The sequence below is a fragment of the Sarcophilus harrisii genome, chromosome 3 (genome assembly GCF_902635505.1).
Source record: "Sarcophilus harrisii chromosome 3, mSarHar1.11, whole genome shotgun sequence".
NCBI classification, from domain to species: Eukaryota; Metazoa; Chordata; class Mammalia; order Dasyuromorphia; family Dasyuridae; genus Sarcophilus; species Sarcophilus harrisii.
Genome location: NC_045428.1, coordinates 528,664,088 through 528,687,444, shown reverse-complemented (window position 1 = coordinate 528,687,444; position 23,357 = coordinate 528,664,088). Strand labels below are relative to the sequence as shown.

General features: G+C 30.3%; 1 protein-coding gene across 4 annotated transcripts in view; it reads right to left on the bottom strand.

The window, feature by feature from the left end:
- Nucleotides 1-23,357, bottom strand: part of POSTN (periostin) — a 44,083-nt gene that overhangs the window by 5,147 nt on the left and 15,579 nt on the right. The window contains exons 9-21 of one of the 4 annotated variants that reach the window (XM_003764529.3): nucleotides 22,851-22,985; nucleotides 20,977-21,125; nucleotides 18,864-19,000; nucleotides 17,274-17,404; nucleotides 15,236-15,366; nucleotides 14,994-15,096; nucleotides 14,435-14,502; nucleotides 13,778-13,823; nucleotides 10,033-10,113; nucleotides 6,723-6,797; nucleotides 5,854-5,943; nucleotides 4,687-4,767; nucleotides 4,270-4,353 (exon numbers count right to left, since the gene is read on the bottom strand). In XM_003764529.3, the coding sequence (XP_003764577.1) occupies nucleotides 4,270-4,353; nucleotides 4,687-4,767; nucleotides 5,854-5,943; nucleotides 6,723-6,797; nucleotides 10,033-10,113; nucleotides 13,778-13,823; nucleotides 14,435-14,502; nucleotides 14,994-15,096; nucleotides 15,236-15,366; nucleotides 17,274-17,404; nucleotides 18,864-19,000; nucleotides 20,977-21,125; nucleotides 22,851-22,985 (1,311 nt within the window). The remainder of the gene's footprint in view (nucleotides 1-4,269; nucleotides 4,354-4,686; nucleotides 4,768-5,853; nucleotides 5,944-6,722; nucleotides 6,798-10,032; nucleotides 10,114-13,777; nucleotides 13,824-14,434; nucleotides 14,503-14,993; nucleotides 15,097-15,235; nucleotides 15,367-17,273; nucleotides 17,405-18,863; nucleotides 19,001-20,976; nucleotides 21,126-22,850; nucleotides 22,986-23,357) is intronic. The other 3 variants (XM_012545252.2, XM_003764530.3, XM_003764531.3) reach the window with 3 other exon arrangements.

Below are 23,357 nucleotides of genomic sequence, written 5' to 3'. Positions count from 1 at the left end.
TTGATTTAAAAGTTTAGTAGAGGGTCTAGTTTCCAATCCAATATCTGTCACTTATGAATTATATGACATTGGTCAAAACAATTCATTTTTCTGGGCCTCATTTTTTTTCCTCTGTAAAATGAGTAGGTTGGACTACAATGGCATAGTTCTCAATCACATAACACTACTCAATAACACTAACTCATGGCTAACAAAGCCTTGCCAAAGAAGAGATGACCTACTTTTAATAACAGAAAATGATTACTAAACTCATGTGTTTAGAGTGTTGGAAAATAATTTGTTGCCATAAGTAGTTTAAACATTTTCTCTGCAACTTTTATCCATTAAGTTTGCTATGGAAATCAGGATAAGTATTGAGCCTGTGATTTCACTGGTGTTAGTAATTCCCTTATGAGGGAATGCTTTCTATCAATGCAGGTTGGCACTTTGCAATTTACAGTCTTAATGAATTGTCTACAGCACAAGTGACTTGGCCATGATCACATAACCAATAAACGACATAGATAGGACTTCAATGTGGGTTTTTCTGTTTTCAAAGCCAGTTTTTCAGCCTTTATTACATATTATCTTTTTGTTTGCTAAACATTTTTTAAAATAAATATGTATAAAAGGGAATTTATTCATCCCAACTCCATCTCCAAATTCAATGTTAACAATTGAAGAATGCATGAGGCCCAAATTAATAAAGTTTCAGTGAGTTATTAATGATTTGGAAATTTAATAATGGGAAAATATGGAAGTAATTGTTCTTAAAGATATAATATCACTTTAAATATTATTAATAAATTTGAAAATGTTCTCTGCCATTCAATAATAAATATCATTATGCTTGACCATATTTGTAGATGCAAACTGTGTGGATATTGAATAAATTATCTGGATGCTCATAACTACAATGTATTTTTGTTTGAAGCATTCACATTTGGAAGATCCTAAACTGAATAGAGACCATCTTTTACTCCATGTGTGGACAACCTCCATTAAATTTTTATGCTGTAGTTCATCAAGGCATGAGAATAACTGAATTCTCAAAAGCTCTCCTCATAGAGTAACAATTCTGGAAAGTCTAACCATGTCAAGGTGATGGAGATGAATATTCTAGCTAAGGCTGGAGTAATTTATCAGTAAATTGTTTTCTGTTCTACCTAAAAGCATCTACCAAGTTTTTGAGGGCTGAATGCAATCTGTTTCTTTGAAAGCTTCCTTTTTCCAAGAAAAAGAAAATGATGCTTGAAGTACTGATTGATTAATGGTTTCGGAAGGTACTGATGACATTTTAAACCCCAAACTCATTGATGTCAATTGAACATAAGAATATCAGGGCTGTTAGGGGCAGAGACAAACTAATATGCTTAAAGCTCTTTCTTGATTTCTATTTTGATAATCTGTGGTTCACTCTCAATTACTTTTGTGAACTGTTGTACAGAGTTCCAACTAAGATAAGCATTAGACACAAGTGATCAGAGTTGCATAATTCATTTTCAATTTGGAGAGAGCATTTCCTTGGGTGATGGGGACATTTTAGAGGCAAGTATGCTTGTGAGATATCATTACATAAAAGAAAAGGATATGCTCTTTGGTAATCAAACTTTATAGGTTTAAACACAACACTAATTCAGAATATAGCAGGCAATTATGACTAAAGGCATAAAGGTATCCATTAGCTTTGCATGGAATTAGTTTTTACCAAGAGGTAAATCTTGGGTCAGGTAGATGGCACAGTGGATAGAGCACCATCCCTGAAGTTAGGGGAACCTGAGTTCAAATTTGCCCAGAGACACTTTGTACGTTCAAGCTGTGTGACCCTGGACAAGTCAGTTGATCCCAATTGCCTCAGCAAAATAAATAAATAAGTAAATAAAAGCCCAAATCTTATAGTCTTAATTTGTTCAATTATCTCATAAGTATGTCTCTCTCAAAAAACTAAAAAAAGTATTATAGATGTCATAGTGCAATGATGATGGGCTGAATGATCAGAAAATTAATCCCCTGACATGTCAGCAGGTTAAATATTTTAATACTTTGCAGTACAAGTGAAAAAGAGACTAGAAAAGTGTTTATGTTTGAGAATGTACTGAGTAGAGTAATAGAAAATTAAGGCTTTTGGAAATACAAGACAAGTTCATTTTGGTGACAAGTCAGCCAGACCCTCAAGGAAAGGATACCATTTATTGGACATAAGTAGAACATTATCATTAGTAAAGAAGCATTTAAAATTTCATATATACATCTTGCCTTGGCTAAACATGCTGATGGATGCTGCATGAGTATGGAAAACTTAAGAGAAATGATCAGAAGTTTTAAATTCCAATGAGATAACATGTTTAAAGTATGCTATAATCATAGATGCCATATTATTCATCAGTTAATAATAGGTTCTAAATATGGAGTGGATCTTAGAGATCATCTAGTATAACCCATTGACCTTTTCACAGGGAAGGAAAGAGAACCCATCCAAATTATTCATCTAACAAATACATGAACAAATAAAAAAATAAGAGATCTCATAAGTAATCTATCAATAAACTATATCATAATGTTTTAGAAAACACAAAATAATAGCATTAATAAAGCTAAATGAATGAAGGCATTACAAGATGCAACTACAAATTGATTCTTTTTTTTTTTTTAATAAAGCAGTACTATTCTACAAAGCTGCCTATTATGGCAAGGAAGAAAAAGGAATTCAAATAATATTTTACAACATACCTATCAGGTGTATAATGATGCAATATAATTAAATTTCTCTGTATTTGAAAATATTAGACTTTCATTATCATTTAATTTGGACTAAATTGTCCTGTATAGTGATCTCCTTTCAGGGAGATGATTTTTCCTGAACTCCCAAAATACTCCATTAAAATTACACATGGCTTAAAAAAAATCTAGTTAATAAATAATATTCATAGTTAGTATTTCAAAGCTCATCAGCAGAAATTTAGTGATTATTTCAGACTTTTTGAGGCAAGGATGAAAATAAATGAGATCAAATGATAAGTATTAGGAAAATTTATCCAAAAGAGATATCTCTTCACTCTATGGGAAGAATAGTCATAAGACTAAAAATAATTACTTAAAGCAGTTTGAAATAGTTATTTTAAATAAGAAAAACAACATATTCTAGTATAGTAAACCTGCCTTAAAACCAGAGATTTGAGTTCAGGTTTTATATCTAAAACAAAATGGCTGTGATCTTGATCTAGTCACATAACACTTCAATGCATTTAAGCATAGGGTCTAAGTTATAATAAAAGTACTGATTTGTATTAGCAAAGGGAATTTTCTCATCTGAGAGTTCCCTTTACCAGGGGAATCAGTTTATTCAGCTTCTAATTTTAAATCAATGGCTAATTTCTGTTTCCATTTTATAGGTTTGATTTTCTTTTTTTTTAATTTAAAGTTATGTATATGCATATCATATTTTAAATTGCTTAATAATTTAAAGTAATATTTTTTTAAATAAAAAATCCAATTTAGAATAACATTTTTGGATAAATTTGATTTCATTTAAACATTGTTAAAAAGGTTATTGAAATAGTACAACTGACCTAATCAGAAACACTTACATTGGCTATTTATCTTGCTATAAGGTAACCATTATTTACAACTTTTATGGTGAAACTTGAATTCCTTTTTTTCCCCTCACACTGATATTACAGGCAGTTCTACTTAATGCAACAAGCAGTAAACATTCCATATTATTTTAGATTGGGATTAATTTCATATGCAAAAATTATCTATACCCCCAACTACAGATCATCACATCACTGTTAGAAGAAATAAATATCCCCATTCTCAAAAAATGTAGTTTTGGAAAAGAAAGTTATCAAGGCATTACTTCTTGCTACCTCTATGGATATAAAGATCCTTTATCATGCTTGCTGCTCTAGAAGCAATGAATACTCATTTCAGGCTTCTTGAAGAGTATATTCTACAACTCTAGGCCTCTTTAAATTTTAAAATTCAACAGTTTTACAATTTTCAAATTAAAAAAGAAAGATTCTTTCTATGCAAGTGAAAAAAGTATTCATTACTCCCCAAGCTTTGTTCTAGGAAACCTTTTAAAGACTGTTGAAACTGCTCATTATTTGGTCATTATCATTTTGTTTCACCCAAAGCAAACCAATTGGTCTGTTAGAACAGGAGCTGCTTATAAAAACAAATATTAATTCAAAACTCATTCAGTCTTTAAAAAGCTGAGAGGAAATCTTTGGTGAGAATTTGTCACCAGTACCTGTTAAAAAGGTTAGTCATTACCCATTTACTAACCTCCCTGAAGCAGCCTTTTGATTTCTTCATCTTCAAGCAAATGAGCATCACCACCTTCAATGAATTTGGTGACCTTGGTGACCTCTGAGAGGATACATGTTTATAGCAGAAATTGGTTTATTCAAGATTATCACATAGAAATCAATTTCCTTAACAATTCAATAGTAATAATTTTGAGACCTAAATTTTTCTGCTTCAAGAAAATACAGGATATCATTTTTTATTTTTCCAATCAACTAAAACCAATGCAACTGCTAAGTGTTAGAAACTACAAATCTGTGTTCTCTTTTGTTAAGTTGGGAAGGAACCTAAAGCAAAAAGAGAATTGCAGCATAATGAACTATTAAAACCTCCAAGGTTTTCATAAAATAATTGATCTTGATATACCTAGATTCTTATTAATGTAAAAATACAAACCTTCCTGAAGAAACTTCTTTAAAGTTTCTTCTGTCTCTCCAACATTACCAGAAGAAATCCGGGTATATTTTATTTCAGGTCCTAAAAGAAAGAGAATTGGAATATAACATTTTAAATCTGGATGAATCCATTCAATTCATGAAATTTTTAGGCTTTTAATGTATGCTGATTGATTCAATACAGGATAAGAATAAAAACTGGAGAGTAACCACAGTCAGGAAAATTATGTGAGATTATTAAAATCCTCCTTTAAAAAATACCAAATGACACAAATAGTTCAATATGTAAACAGAGATATCTTTCTCTGGGAACCTAATTGGTTTGTATTTACTCTTTATAGAGTCTTTTGGCTTTACTGATCATATTCATGTTCTTTACCCCTAATAGGATGTAATGGCAATGAAAGCAAAAATAATTGAATTTTTTGTTTTTGCACTTTGCATATAGTAGGCACTTAGTATATGTTTGCTGACTGAATCAATGAAAAATAATAACAAGGACCAGGCAGTAGCTACACAGTTAGGAAACTTATGAATATGTTTATTAAACTTTTCATGTTGTGCAAAAAATACCAAATAGCACAGCATTCAATATGCAACTAGAGAGATTTTTCTCTGGAAAACTAAATTGAATACCCTCTCAATAATTCACTTATAAATGTTCATTAATAATAAGCAATATAAAGCCTGTTCATTTTGTATTAATGCCAGTATGTTTAAGATAAAAATGCTCTTAAAATCAGTTTTAATAGGAAATACTTAAAAAATTTCTGTCTGGATTGTTGTTTCCTAACTTAAAGAGGCAATCTAAGTTTGTAGATAGAGTTGACTTTGAAATTAGAATGGTGTAAGTTCAATCACATTCTACTTCTGCTATAAATTGTCTTCATGAACTTGGGTAAAATCTCTTCAGGTCTTTCTAAGTCTTTCTAACACTCAAATTTGGAGGACTACCAAACTTACTTTGGGAGAGGAAGTCCCATTCATCAATGAGTTCACAGGTCTACACATACACACACATCATGTGTTTATTAACCCGTGCATTTTGTTTACCTCAACTAAATATTTTGGTACTAAGAACTACTTTCTGATGACAAAAATATATTGAAGTGATAATATTTCACTCTGCAGTACAGAAGTCAGCTATATATATAGGAATATAATTTACCTTTAATAATTCTTTCTTCTGTTGTCTCTTTTTCAGTTATTTCTACTGGTCGCCCACCAATAATTTTGGTATATTTTTTAATTATTGGTTCTGAAAAAGATAAAAATGTAATAAATCACTCAGTACTTATTAGAATACTGCCCACAAAGCAATTACATGTTTCAATTTCTTATTGAAAACATGTCATTTGGATATTTAATCCAAACCAGAATTCTCCTTGATATATAAATCTATTTAGCATCAAGTTGTAACAATGTTATTGTGGATTTGGAGTAGTGGTGAAGGTGAACCTAAACAGCTGACAGCAGTTTTACTTTTTGATGACTAGACCTCTTATGACTCTATAGATGAGTTTCAGTGAACCATACAAGATTATATCCTGAACTCTAGAATAAATCCTAGAGAAAATTATGTCTTTTTAAAAATAGTACTATTTAGGTACAGATTTACCTGTTGTTATGATCTTTATCTTTATATTTTGTAGTCTAGAATACCTCATTTATAGCTACAAAGTGAAACTTGAGTTTGGTTTCCAAAGCAATTCATTATATGAAAGCCAGTAATTTCATTAGCAAGCTAGTTCAATTATAGCCATTGACAGAGTTGCTTTACCTAAAGAGCTTCTTTTGCTATATACTTTCTGTGGAGTATGATCACCTTAAGAACTTGTACACTAGGACAAAGGTGTATATATATATGTATGTATGTATGTATATATAAACATCCACAAAGCTACATGTGATAAAAACAATTCCAGTTTTCTTTTAAAATAGTTCAAAAATGGCAACAGAAACAAAATCATTCTGAACTTCAAAGATGGCTCTAAAATAGGCCCAATAAAAATATTGAATCATGTTTAAAACACTCACCTCCATGAATCACTTTAGTTACTGTTTCACCCTCCTTAATCACTTGGAATTCAGAATCACCTTCAATTGAAGGTCCTGAAAAATTGTTTTAAGATATAAAAGGTCATATAAAAACTTTTGTTTACGTGATTTTTAACACTATCTGAAAACCTGTTAGTCTAAAGTGAAAATTCATTTCATATCTGTCTATCTATCTATAATTCAAATTTCTAGTTTTTGAAATTATTAAATGGAGTTTTATTTATTTTGGAACAAGTTAAGTAGTATGTTAACTCATTTCTTTACTGAGTTCTCAGGATTAAATGGAAGAATAATCTAATCATGTTATTATTTTTTATTTCATCTTGGTACAGTGGCAAGACTATTGACTTTAGTGTCAAATGACCTGAGCTCAAATTCTACCTGGAATGCTTACTAGCTGTGTGAATTTAGACTAGACATTTAACTTCTCAAGACCACAGTTTATACATCCATAAAATGAGCCTGAACTAGACGGCTTCTGACTTTTCTTCCCGTGCAAGATCTATGCACCTATAAATACGTAAACATTTATAATCTTTGCTTTGCCACACAACCTTCTTTCTTGCTTTTTACTAAATGACACAAAACCTCAACATCCACTGACCATTTACTTTAAAAAATTAATACATAGGACTGAGTAAAACATCATAACTTTATCTCTGCTTTGGAACTGCAGAGGCTCTCTCTCTTTGGGTCTCTGTGTCTTTCTTTTTGCAAGGGTGTGTGTGTGTGTGTGTGTGTGTGTGTGTGTGTGTAAAATAATTATATGCAATAGTACTTACCTGTTACAGAAATATGATAAATAGATTAACCAATTAATTAATCATCCCATTCCCTTTTAAAATACCAAAGAAATGCTTAAGTATAGTTTACTTGCAAAATGTCTTTGCTTTATAAGCAAAGCATTTTGAATGTTAGGAAGTTGATTACTGCATTAGTTCCCAAAAATACTTCAGAGAGTAAAGAAGAATGTTCAGTACATTTAATTCATGCTATAATACCTGACAATGCAATGTGATTGCATTTTTTGTACTTGCACTCTTTTCTTACAAAAAAATTATCATTCTGAATCATTACCTGACTATTAAAAAAAAAATTTGTGAAGTACACACACCCATAGAAGCTAAAAATCATGCAGCAATGAAATTTAGAGGAAGAACTTAAGAAATATGGGAAAAGATATTATGAATTTGTATATTATGAAAGTTTTAATATCTACAAAAGGAAAATGATGCAAAATAATTCTAAATAAAAATAATCTTCAAATAAATGAATATATCCTCATTGCTATGCTGTTTTTACAAAAAGCAAAAAAATATGAGAGAATAATTACCACATAAAGAATCCTCGTGTCAAGTTTTTTTTTTTTAATCTAGAGCTTGATAAAATATCATTGTTAAGAAAATACTGCAATTTTGAAGGTTCAATTATACCATAAGAAATGAATTACATGACAGACATCAGCTTTACAAAAGTGTGAAGTGCGACCTTTAAGCTGAGACTGGAAGAATATTAGCAGAAGGAGAGCAGTATCAAGATCCATAACCTTCTAATCTAATTGTTTTTGTTTCTCTATGTCACTTCAGGGTCTATAGTTAGTGAGTCAAAAATGATTTAGCTTTATGCTTTCATATGGATTTTCCCATTTCATGAGTGTAGCCCAATTATAGAATGAACATCTATTATCTCTCTGCACAATATACATGAAGGAAAATTGGGCAGAGTATTTCTAGCAGAAGTAGGAGGGTGAGACAAGCAGGCAGAATGGAAAGATTGGTCATTGCAAGAATTGCGAGGAACTTTAACAAGGAAAATAAAGAGTTTCAAAGTGTGATTTCAGATAAAGATGAGGAAATGTGTTTGAACTCTATCATAGTTTTTTTTTTCTTAATAATAGTAGGAATAAGTATTAGCTTGCAAATAAGGTTTATTTAGAGATTTTTCAATGAAAATAGAAAATTTTCTCAATGAAAGATTTCTGAAAGCTAATTATAAACCATACAGACCCATATTTCTTTTAGACAAAAGATGAAAAAAACATTCACCCACACAATATGGAAGAGAATACTTAAGAAAATTGTGAGATGTGCAAATTTAGAGACATCTCCTCTCTAATTATTCATATGGACCATTTGTGCCTGACCTGGTAAAGCCTTGTAAGCTCCTAGGGGTTTGATCAGTTACAGTTGGACTTACTGTATCTTGACCCCAACATAGTGATATCATTTTGGTCCTTTTTGAGAATGAAGCTCAACCAATTAAAGAGTCTAAGAACAGACATTTTCTCAAAAAAATTAGTAACTAGAAAATAACTTTTAAAGGAAGGCAGATAATTAATTATAAAAACGACTTTTCCTCATTTGTTATAAATGTTAATTTTAATATTACTCTTAAAAGGAATAGACAAAAACTTCCATATAATCCTTTACCTAATTTTACAGGATCTGAAACTAGCTACCATAGAATAGTAAAATATTTAAAATAGAATCAAGAAATTAAAAACATATTTTGTGTAAAACTATGGTTCTGACCTATGTAATTTACATTTTGTTCTTTCTTACATTGAAAAAAATCTTACAAAAGTTCATTAACCACATTTAAATACTTAAAGGAGAAATTTCTTTTGAATATGAGAAATCCTGAAATGATGAGCTTCCAAGAAAAAAATAGTGAAAAAGAAAAATATTTAAAAGAGCTATACTTGAAGATGATTCAGACAGAAAAAGACAAGAACCTATCTAATATAGTTCTATCAATGAAAGGAATTGAAGAAATAAAAATGATGGCTCATATTAGAGCCTTTACCAGTCAACAAATGCTAGCCACTCATTTCTCAAATCATAATACTTAACATTCTTCATTGAAAGGAACCAATGATTTGGGAAGTAGCATTAATAGAGGCCAAAAATGATAAATTTTAAGAAATGGCCAAAGAGGTTACATTTACAAAGTAATTGTAGATCAACAAAAATTTTTTAATTACAAAAATGTATAAGATTTGGTTGCTTAAAGAATGACTGGGTACCAGAGCAAAGGCCTTAGTCACTTGAGTTTAACTTAAAACATAGCACAAGTAAATGTACTGAAGGAGTTAAGAACATATAAGATCCATTTATTTTGCTACAGCTTTTACATTTTGCATTCTGCAATCATAGCAGCATGCCATTGGTTTAAAGGAATTTAGCATGTTAGTCTCAGAAATGTAGTAACATTCACAGAAATCAATCTATTATATAGATATTTTTTTTCAAAATGAAAAAGAAGTATCTATTAATAGATTGATTTTTACCTTCACTTTTGACAATAGGCTGAAGACTGCTTTCAATCACTTTAATTTTGGGTTCCACAACTTTTGTAATAATTTTAGTTGCTGAAAGTACAGAAAGTGGAACATGAATGATCCATATAAATATAAATATGTGTGTGTGTGTGTGTGTGTATACACACACACACACACACGCACACACAAAACCAGCCAGAACAACATCATCCTTTTATTAATGGCCATTAAATGGTTTTGAACTATCATATATAGTACAAGTACAGGGACTCAGAATCCAGCAATGTTAATTGAGTCATATTCAGTATCTTCAGAAATCCAGTTAATGAAGACTTTGAATTTCCTTGATTTGGTTGTGATCCAATTTCATACTCATTAAAGAACATTTATCTGGAGAACTCAGATTTTTTAAAAATTTTACCACTAAGCTCTTTACCTTTAATTGTACTTCTTGAAAATAGGGGCTGCATGATAATAGAAGATAAATAAACATAATTAGACTTATGCAATTGACCATATTTCAAATTGCATTCTTGATTTTTATTCCTCTTGGTTAAAGAAAAAATGAAAGACAAAGACCATAAAACATTTTTTCATGCATTGGATTATAGCGATAAGGAAAGGAGATCAAGAAAAAAATGGCAGCATAATTAAGAATCCCAATTAAACTTCAGCCAGCTAGATATGGGCTCTATACAACAAAATATTATATGTTGAGTATTTCAAACATCAAAGTTGACATCTTTGATTTCTTTTTTAAAAACATCAGCAACAAATCCTATTAGTTCTTATATTATTTTCTTCTTGACTCTAGAATTAAAGTTATATTGAAAATAAAAGTAATACAAGATAAAAATATAGTTTCTGTCTATGCAGTCCAAAATAGAGATGGGGAGTGGAAGAGGATTTAAACAATATCTAGTAAAAATTTCCAAATTAGAAAAATAATTTGTGCAATTTAATACTTTTACCTTCATTCCTCAAATGTGATATTTGACCTAACTTTCCTCATTTGATTTTCTCAAATAACCTGGAAAATGACTAGCTCTCCCTTTTACTTTCTGTTACATAAGCCTAGCTACTGTTTCCTCCATTTTCTCATTAGAGTATTAGAAAGATAGCTTTATTCTAATGATTACAATAAATCTGCTTGTGTATACATAGCATAGACATGTCAACACTAGAAATCCAGCTGCTAGCATAACCTGGTAATTTTTTTTCAGATTCTCAGTTCTAATTACTGAGGAACTTTGGCTGTGGAAACTGGGAGACTGTAGAAAGGAGGGTTGGGGTGGTGAAGGAGTGTTGGCAGAATGAAGGAGTCTTAGTTAATAACTAGATTCAGCCACATTTCATTTTTATGTCATGAAAACAAGCAATAAAACTCATCACATGTCACAATTAATCAATCATATGCACATATATATATATATATATATATATATATATCTTGTCATGAAAGAATTTGTTCCAATTAAAGAGCAGATGTTCAGAATTGTCTATCAGTTTTCATCACTATAAGGTAATCATTTTATACCAATTCCAACATTTTAAAAACAAAGAACTAAGATATTTTTCTTCTTTATATACTGCATATAGTCTTCAATTAAAAATGCATGATGAGGGTAGAAATGAATAAAGTAGTCATTTCTCTTCAAATATTGTATATCTTAACTGATAAAATCTATAAACAGTGTTTTCAACAAAATTTATTATTCTTGGTATAATTGAGAAATTACAATTACTTATCAGATTAATTTAAGGAATGAGATGGTTTTGTTAGATAAAAGCAAAAGACAAAGTCATATAAAATAATAAACACAACAAATTATTGATTTAAATTGGACTTAAATTTGAATTTTTCATTTATGCTCTATTTGAAATAATACTCTTGAATAACAGTATATCTAGCAACAACTTTGAATATGAACACAAAGGAAAAAGCATGGGACAGAGGATACAGTACTGAATTAAGGACCAGAAGACTTAAGTCCATTATAATATTGCCTCATTAGAGCATTTGAAAGATGTAATAAATATTTCTATGTACACATTGCATAAGGTATATGAACAAAATATATGAACATGAACAAATTCAGTAATGAAAATAACCTCATTTCTTCTTATGATATCAATTCTAATTCCTAAAAGTTTTTGTTGAGCATATTAGAACTATGTTTCATAGTATTATTGTGGGAGGTGGGATAAGTCACTTACTGTCTTTTTTCTTCCTTGTAAAATGAGGATTAGAGTTATAGTATTTATTTTGATAATATAAAATTCAAATGCAATTAATCTAAAGAACTTTGGAAATTTTGAAATACCATATAAGGGTAAAGCACTACAATGATCATATTACAGGATGTAGAAATTGAAGAATAATTAACCAGTTTTTAAAAGTTTACTTGATGTCACAAATTGTAGATTATGCTTTGGATCTAAGGAATTGAGTTTTGTAAATGGGGGAAAAGGTTGAAAATAAAGACAGTATTATAATGCTGATATTCTTTAGCTTATTCTATGCATAATGTTTCATTGAAACATTTAGGAAATCTTTGATGAAGTAATATTTAATAAATTATAAAGATGAAGAAAGATCATGTAGATCTTTTTAATGGATAAAAGTCACATAATATTTCTGCTGAACAGAGCCCATAAAGACTTCTTTAATAAGATGAATTAAACAATACTGGATAACTCTAGAATAGAATTTATAACATTTCAGAATCTTTAGCCTTCCTTTATAATTTTAAGTAAAATGCTGAGTTGAACTGAGTTATATGAACATATAAGTGACTGTTTTATTTCTTATTTAAATTAAATCAGAGAAGCAGACATTTTGTTTCACTTATGCTGGACTTATTCCATTAAAAATTTGGATGTATTTGGAAAGAGATTCATTATTCAGATAATTAAAAAACCAGTTCTTTTGGGAAATAGAGTAATTTTTCTAGCAAAAATAAATGTGCAAATTAAATCTCATATTTTTACCACAGATATGTTTTGTGTTTTTTTTTTTTTTTTTGTTAAAGCCAAACAAAATGAAAATTTTCTGCTCCTCAAAGCTTTGGTGAAAAGAAATAAAAAATAAACCCTTCCCATTACCACCTATATTTACATATTAGCAAAAAAAAATCTAGAGGGATCTTTTTTAAGGGATGCAATTAGAATGCTTATAGTTGGGCCAGATTGGAATTAAATATTCTGGAATTTGGGAATCAGCCATTCTTAGAAGTGGCAGCCAAACTTTGCAGCTGCACATATAGAGAATGGTAAAGAAGCCAGGAACTGTCAAACACTGGATTGCTTGGTTTTGTTTGTTTTTATATTTGTTTTGGTTTTTTATTTCTGTTCTTGGGACAGCTCAGTGTTGAGATGGGGAGAAGTATTGAATAGTCACTCCTGAAAGCACACACACTGCTTCAGGGTATCTTCTTGAGCTCCTTCTTTTCTGTCCAGTCTCACTCTACCCCCCCAACCTCGCTTTTTTTTTTGTAATTTTTTAAATCACACTTCAAAGCTCAGTATTAGATGAGTGAAGAGTATGACTGCATCTAAAAGATGTGATCAGGAAGAAGTACTTTTCTCTCCACTTTTCTTAACTCTGGAGTGATTGAGAAGTAATTTGTCTTCCAGTATTTGAGAGTTCAAATACCAAATTACCAATGACTTATGGTTTAGACCAAAAGAACTCAATTTCATTTTTTTAAATCAATATTTTTCCTATGTTTGAAAATAATGACAGTATACTTACTATACACAGTTACAGGGATTTCTTTGAAGGTACTGCCACGGACAAACTGAAAAATCATAAATGTTTTAAGCTTACTAGAAGGAAATATGGTATCTTTGCCAATAAAATCAAACATTGCCATCATTCTCACTAAACTACTCTTTTAACAGAAGGGCAAGTCCTCATATTTCATAAGATTAGAAGGAGATCCCGGAGAATTTATATTCTTAACTCTCTGCCAAGCAGACCAGATTATACAAAAAAGTATTCTTCATGCAGTACAGAAAGAAATGTTTTGAATGGAACAGTATCATTAATAGTTTCTATACTTAGATAATTATTGGGGATGGAAGGGGAATTATACATTAGCTAGCACCTCTTATTAGAAAGGGATCTAGAATCCAGCAAAGTCAAGTGACTCATTTCCTCAAATAAGCAACATGCTATTTTACTTTAAAATATTTTGTATTTTTCTTTCCAGGAATAATATGTTAAATAATAGAAAAATAATGTTGACTTTATGACAACTTTATATAGGTCAGCTAGATAGATCATAAAGAGTTAAATCCAACTTTTTTGGTGTGTGATAACTTATGCAGACACTTTGGGGAATGTCTTCTAATGATCAGTTTTTGCTAAGCATATTAAAAAGAAAGACATTAAAAACAAATCTTTTACCTTAATTTGAATGTATTTAATCAATTTATTGAGGATTTCCAGCAGTTGATCATTTCCAACAGGTATGTCTATGAAGAACACAGCTCAGAATCAGAATTATTTAGGAGTTTATAGGCTGTTTTGAATTAAAGATCATCAAATATGTCTTTCAAAGGAACCTTATGCTTTTATTTTTAATTATTTTAATTTAAATTAAAATTTTAAAATTAATTTAAGTTAAAAATAAAAAGTAAATTAAATTTAGGTCTCAGATCAATGATCCATATCTAGATTATATTTTAAATACTCTAGCAAGTATTGGTTGTAATAATTTCCTCTGAATTAAACATTTCACTCTGATTAAATTAATTAAATTCTTAAATTAAATAACAAGAGTTTCTATTGGAAAAGGATCATCATAAAATTAGTTCCAAGAAGATAACTTTACAAAGTATTACTAAATACTTTATCATGATTTTCTCATAATTAGTATTTAAGGGCACATCTTTTCCCCCTGCAAAGCTTATATTCAGTATATTAGATTAACCTATTTATTATAGCTGTGGATCTACTCACTTACCAGCAGGGTAGAGTAGTTTGTCTACAACATGAATGACACCATTGGTTGTCATAACATCAGATTCTTTTGATTTTACTTCATTCACCATAAGTGTGTTATTTACCTACAAGGGTGAAAAGGGAGGAAATGAAAGACAACGGGTTATTGTTTTCTGATAAAAGCTTTATGTGAAATATCCAAATTTAATTATAATATGAATTTATTTCAAATAAATTGCCAAAACTATGAAATAAAGGACTTACGCCTTTAAGGAAGATTTTGCTTCCTTGGGTTGTCTTAAGAATGTTTGTAACACCAGGTTCAAATCCTTTCCCAATGAAAACTCCTGGTGTCAAGTGATAAAGGATAATATTTTGAAGAGCATTTTTGTCCCCTAGGAAAATAAAAAAAAATTCAGAAAATGTCATTGTAATCTGTGTTTTCAAAACTCTGACATCAAGCCAGTATCATGACAGAATCTTTCTGTGATCTTTAAATGGGACTTAAGCATGTGGCTTTTTATATAATACCATTGTATTATAATCAATACAAACTCAGTTAGTGGTCATACAAGGTTTTGCCAAATGTCAAGCTACTGTATTGGATTTAGATGGGCACAACATGACTACACCCTTCCCAAAACAATATTATAGTATATTATACCAAATCACCAAAGTCAAACAACAAAATTTATTGGCGAGACATTAAGGAAGAGATTCAAAGAGGGGAGGGAGGGATCCTAAAGAGGGTGAGCAGCGTGATACAAGTGGGGTCCATAAGTTTAAAACTAGGGAAGAGGGTTGGGGGGGCAAGAAAAAGAAAAGCATAATCTGGGGATAATAAGAGACATTAAGGTCAGTTAAAATTCACTTGAATAAACACACATGTTATATAAATAATAATATTATATTTATGCATATATTACAATACTTTATATATATATATGCACATAGATATTTGTGTATTGTTTATGTATGTTTCTATAAGCAGCATGATGTATTGGATAGAGAATTGGCTTTGAACACAGGGAGAAATCTAGGTTCAAATCCTGCCTATGATGTATACTAAATATATGACTCAGAACATGTCATTTGTCTCTCAGTTCCCTCAGCAATTGTATAAGATTTTAAATTACCATCAAAGTGTTGATTCATATTGATAGAGTTTCTTCATCTAGTAGCTTCTAATGATAATTAAATCAATAATTCCAATATAAATATAAAAGATCCAATACTAAGGATTCTGTGCAATAACTGAAAAATATTATCCAGTCTGATGAACCAGAGTGGCAAATTAGAAAAAATGAGCATTTGAAAAAAAGTCTTTCCCAATTTGAATTTCTTTGTTTTCTTCCTCACCACTCTGATGCTTTAAAGAAAAAAAGGAAAAGGAAATTTGAAGTCAGATAAGTGGAGTCAAGGTCCAATAGATGAGGAAGATAATAAAGCTAGACATTAACATGGAGAATATTAAATGAATATTTCTTTGAACTTTTGAAAATGCTACATAAATTACTTGAAATCCAAGAAAAAATTGAAAAAGTAATAAGTGGAAACAAGTAATGCAATATTTGACATTCTATAAATAATAGTTATTTTAATAATAGTAAGTTTGAAAACTGGTCATATTTGATGCTTAAAGATAACTCATGGCTGGAATCCTGAAGAATATAGGGGAGAACAAAGTATTAGTATGATTAAAATAACCCTCTGAGTTAGATCTGGTTTTGGGACATTGGGTAGAAACATTTTATTACATGCAGAATGAATACAAGATTATTTTTACTTTCTAAAATTTCATTCTATTAAACTGCAAACTCTATTAATGATAATTTCTAATTGTTGAAGTTGAGGGCTAAGTAGGAAGGAAGTTAAAGACTCAAAGGAATCACTATAGGCAACATAGTTTATTGGGATGAATATTAGATTTAGAGTTAAATAAACTGATTTGAAAGGTTCAGCTACTCACTAACAATATTTCTAATCTTAGATAAGTCATTATGGTTTTCTGATCCTTAATGTGCTCATCTCTAAATGAGAGGATGTGGATTAAGTTTATCTTCTAGCTTTATCCTGATTGTTTGTCTACCACACCATTTTCCTTTCTCTAATAAACATATTTTATTAGCCATTTAGTTATCTATGTATTATATTGCTTCATAGTCTATACATACTATGAAGACTGATGATGTCTTATCTCAGTAATTTGTTTTCTGTACAGCAGTCTTTTAATAAATAGTTGTTGAATCAAAAAGTCCTTAACTTTGAGAAAGTAACACAACAAATTTGTTTTTATACTTACGTATTAGTATTTCTTTTTCTTCATTTGTAAGTCCCTTAAAAGCATCATTAGTTGGCACAAACAATGTCCATTCTCCTGGTTGTATCAGAATATCTTTCAAATCTGCAGCTTCAAGTAGGTTGAGGAAAATACTAAGTAAAAGAAAAACATATAGTACTTAAGTTCTGACTTAAGATTTAGTAATGCTCATTAAAAATGCAATTTTTTTCTGAATTCAGATATTTTCTATCCAAAGTTTATTGGGATTGTCTTGGATCACTGAACCACTGAAAAGAACCAAGTCTTTCATAGTTGATCATCGCACATTCTTGTTATTACTGTGTACAGTATAATCCTGGTTATTTCATTCAGCATCAGTTCACATAAATATTTCCAAGCGTTTCTAAAATGAGTTTGTTTATCATTTTTATAGACAATAATATTCTACTTCCTTCATGTAACAGAACTTGTTCAGCCATTTCCCAATTGATAGGCATCTACTCATTTTCCAATTCTTTACAACCACAAAAAAAGCTGCCACAAACATTTTTGCACATGTAGGTTCTTTCCCCTCCTTTATTATTTCCTTGGTAAACACACCTAGTAATGGCACTGCTGGGTCAAAGGAATGCACAGTTTTATAGTGCTTTGGGGTGTAGTTCCAAATTGCTGTCCAGAATGACTGGATCATTTCAGAACTCCACCAACAGTGCATTAATGTTCCACCTTTCCCACAACCTCTCCAAAATTTGTCATTATTTTTTCCTGTCATATTAGTCATTCTGAAAGGTATGAAGTGGTATCTCAGAGTTGTTACAATTTGCATTTCTCTAATCAATAGTGATTTGGAGCAGTTTTTCATATAACCATAGACAGTTTGAATTTTGTCATCTGAAAATTGTCCATAACTTTTGACCATTTATCATTTGGGGAATAACTTGTATTCTTTTAAATTTGACACAATTCTTTAAATATTTTAGAAATGAGACCTTTATCAGAAACTTTAGTTGTAAAATTTTTCTCCACTTTGTACTTCTCTTTTATAATGTTTCTGTTGGTTTTGTTTGGCAAAATCTTTTTAATTTAATATAAATAAAGTTGTACATTTTGCAACAATGTATTAATTGTATGATTCTTTTATTAAAAAAAGCACCAGAATCCTTCATGAAGTTTTATGTTTATGATACAGGGATTGGGTAATATTTAAGTTGTTGAGGGAAGGGTATTATCAGTGCATATATATTTTTTGAACTTCTTTTCCTGTAAGATTAGATCAGTTAACACCATTACAAATTGAAACTGTGTTGACTTTTTTCAAAGGAATATTTTCTGCTAACATTTCTTGTCATTATTGACTTAACTAAAATGAAAAAGAGGAGACATTGGCTAAAGTATACTTGCTTGTTTTCACTTTCATCTTTTCAAATCATTTTGTCCTAAGAATAAAAACATATGAGAAGTCTCATTTCACTTTTGAAAACATTGTCATAGGTTGCTCATTTTCAGATCCATTTTCAATTCAGTAAGTGGCTGATGGGTTTTTTAAGTAATAATATGAATGTCAAGGCTGAATACTCATCCATTGAGGAGGCAAGGTTAATAACCTCTTACCTAAAACGCTTATCCTGTTTCAATGTCTCATGCAGAGATTTCTCAGCAGGTTTAATAATCTCTTGGAACACATGAATAGCACCATTCCTTCCCTGTTTACTTCCTCTAAGCATACATGAATTTTCAATGCAGATGGCCTGACAATGGAAAGAAAAATAAATTTTAAACAAGCTTACATGAAAATCTCAATTTGAAAACTTTGGAGGTGATTTGATTTCTGGATTAACCTTCCTGAAAATTACCGAAAATCAAGATCAGGAACAAAAATTTCTATATCTTCTTTCCTTTATTATTTTTAAAGGCTATTTTCTATTGATTCCCTATGTTTTTATATGCCCCTCATTTCCATCTTCGAAGCCTTCTCTAACTAGTAAACCCTTCCTTAAGAAAGATCTAAAAAGAAAGTGGAAGGGAAAAAGTAGCTCAGCAAATCCCCACATATTTATTTTGTACAGGGACATATATCATAATCTAAATCCAGGGTTTCATGATTTACTCCCATGATCTCCTATCTCTTCAGAAGGAAAAAAAAAAAAAAAAGGAATTAGCCCTTACTTTCTAAGATATCTACAAACAACCTCCAACTTGCTTGCCTAATTTATTTATCATTATCTAAGTGATAATTCACATCCTAGATTCATTCACATATAAAGGCAATAGCCTTTACCTATCTTTCTATTTGTCTCCCTCCAATTAAGATCAGTTGCTCAAGTACAATCTCTAAAAACAAAAATTATAATTTCTACACAAATGTATTCATAGTTATATTTTCTGCTTTAATGACTTTCCAAAACTCTAGTCCTGTATTACCAAGGGCCTATTGAATATCTCCACCTGAATATTCCACTTCTATCTCAAATCCAGCATATCTAAAAGAAAAATAATCATCTTTCTCCTGTACTTTCTATCACTGTATTCTCTTCCAGCTCTATCAGGTCCATGTTGCCATTTGTCCAAACTACTGTTAATAGCCATTATCAAAATAGTTTTACCCTTTTCAACTTCTTCCATTCTAAAATGCCCTTCTATATAACTGTAAAAATAATATCCCTAGGACAGAGGTCTGATTATGATACTTTTATGTTTGAAGCTTTCAGTAATTATATATTGACTCAAAAAATAAAATATATATCTACTCAGGTTGGTATTTAAGTGCCTCCACATTCTGTCTTCAGCCTATCTTTCCAGACCATTTTTATAATACTTCCTTTCATACACTCCATCTTTTAGCCAATATGGATTATAAATAAATGTTCTTTGAACTCAACATTTCAAGTCTTCTACTCCCATACATTTTCTGAAGCTCTTTATCCCATGTTCATCGTGTACTTTTTTTCTCAAATCCATCCCTGAATCCTTTAACTTCTTTCAAGTGCTCTCTTCTTTGTAAATGCTTTCCAGTGAATTTTCTTTATCTTTTAATCCTATTATTTAGTACATTTTATAAAATAATTCAACAATCACTAGTTATGTACTGATTATATTTCAGATGTTATAATAGGTTTTGAGGATAAAAGAGGAAAAAAATGGTATTTGGTGCCTTTGAAAAATATATATTTTACTAGTGGGAAGCAATAATTACATACATTGATATGTATATATACATTATATATGTATACATGTATAAATATACATATCACAAAGAAATATGCTATATATATAGAGAGAGAATATGTATATATGTATATAGAGAGACATAATTTATAAAATACAAATTGATATGGAGGTAAATATTAAGAAGATCAGGAAAAAGTCTGTGAAGAAAATATCCCTTGATATGTCTTTAGAGAAACTAGGGATTCTAGAAGGAGAAGGTAAGATAACATATGTATATTTTTGGTTTTACTTTTTACTTGTGATCTTTGATATGACTGATATAAATTATACTAAAATAAATGGACTCTAAATATATATTATATTCTTTTGAAGCTATTATCATTATCTGATATAGCCACTTTTATTTTGTCCACAATTTTTTCTTGTATATTTTGATAAATATTGTCTCTGATTTATTAGAGTGCCTTAGAAAACAGATTCCAACTTTGGAAACAGAATCCAATTGATTCCAATTTTTAATCTCATTTGTTCCCTTCTCCACCAAAATCTTCCTTACCGTTCGATAGACAAAAACTCTGAGCTGCTTGCCTCCCAGGGTCTCTAGGTGCTGTCCATTATAAAGCTCATTGAGGCCAACTTTCACTTTCAAAATGTGGTTTTGAAGAATTAATTTAAGAAGGCGCTGATCCATGCTCAGAGTATCATCTACAAATACATTTATTAATAAAATGAAAAAATAGTTTATGCAGAGAATAATAAGATTGGAGTAAAAATTTATATAGAGAGTATGATCCATTTGTCTTTACATCCTCAGTATTTTAATTCACATCATGGACAAAATAACCACTAGTTAACTCAGTTGATTTGAATTCCAAAGAGACAGAAAGATGTGTATACAGAGACAGACAATTTCTATGATAATATTAATAAAAACGACAGTTTTGAAGGTATTAATAATTGATGAAGAATGAAATATTCAAGACCTGGAAGACAATTTATACAATAAATGAAACACTATCAAGACAAGGAACTTTGAAAGTTGTAAGAGCAAATGAATACTACTACATATATTTGCATATATATCTTTATATTATACATCTATGTACATGTGGATATACATAGTCAGTGAGGGATTCCATTTTACTTTACTATGAATATTTGTGTGTGAAAGAAAATAGATTTGTTATTTAAAAATAATAATAATACAGAGGGATGCTATCGATGGTGAATGCTTTATGCAGTTTCAGATGAGATTACTATATTTTTAGCTTTACTTATTTTTTTCTTTACTTTGTTTGAATATATCTTTTATAGAGCAAGGGTAACATATGAAAGTAATATAAAATACTTCAACAACAATACTATATGATGATCAGTTCTGATGGACCTGGCCATCTTCAGCAATGAGATGAACCAAATCAGTTCCAATGGAGCAGTAATGAACGGAACCAGCTACACCCAGCGAAAGAACTCTGGGAGATGACTAAAAACCATTACATTGAATTCCCAATCCCTATATTTTTGCCTGCTTGCATTTTGGATTTCCTTCACAGGCTAATTGTACAATATTTCAGAGTCCAATTCTTTTTGTACAGCAAAATAGCAGTTTGGTCATATATACTTATTTTGTATTTAATTTATACTTTAATATATTTAACATGTATTGGTCATCCTACCATGTAGGGGAGGGGGTGGGAGGAAGGAGGAGAAAAATTGGAATAAAAGGTTTGGCAATTGTCAGTGCTGTAAAATTACCCATGCATATAGCTTGTAAATAAAAAGCTATTAAAAAAAGAAAGTAATATAAAAACAAAATACCCCAATAAAACTTTTAAGAAATGAACTCTGCACTTATTTGGGATGGGATCTTAGGTGTTTTCTTTATGAATTAGTCTAGATGTACACAGGGTAAAAGTTGAATGGATAAAAATTTATCTCTCACAATGCAATTAAGTGATTCTGTTTACATAAGATATGGAAAATAGAAGCATGTGAACATTTGTTATTATCTTAAAAGTTCTAAGTTTCTTTAATTTACAATCTATTTTTCTTATTTTAAATAAACAATGTACATGCAATTACAGATAAGATGTTAATATTGGTGCCAGAGAATAAGGAGAAACATACACCATGGGTTCTAGATTACAGAGAAGAATCACATCACACTATATTTACAAAGATGAAACTTGAACCACAGAATAATTGAATTCAAAATTTTTATCTCAATGGAACAATTTGTAATGAAAATTAAAGAAACTGATATGAAGAATAATTTAACACAGCTAAAATTTTAATAATCCACTATAGATGAGCTTCAAAACATAAGCAAAATGTAAAAACTAAGTTATCCCTTTGTTAAACTTTTATATTTTTATCATAAGAAAGAATTATGAGTGCAATGATATGGGGAGGAGGCAACATAATACGTACCAGTAAAAGCATTATTTGTAGGAGCCAGTAATGTGTATTCTCCATCAGGCTTTAGACTGGAAGCCAAGCCTAGCTGGGCCACAAGATCTGTGAAGGTAGTTTGTTGCTTCCCAGCAAGCTCAATAACTTGCTTGGCTGTAATATTAATCATTATCATCAACAGATAGATATTCATTTTTCTAAGTTATTTTCATGCTAATATTCCTACTTGACTATTTAATCTTTCCTCTTATAAAAAAGTTTCCTCTCTACCTCAACCCTCCCCTATACCTAATGAGAGATTTGTAAGTCTTATCTTTAGGATTTATAGTCACTAGCAAGAAAAATAGAGAACCTCTTTGAGGGCAATGACAATTTTATCTTTTCTTTCTGTCTTTAAAGCCTAGAAGAGAGTCTTGCACTTAGTTGGCAATGGATTAATGCTTATTATGAATACAAGGAAGATGTGTTTCTCCTCTTCTGGCCACCATTTCTTTCTACTATCACTTCACATTTGTACTCTGTCTG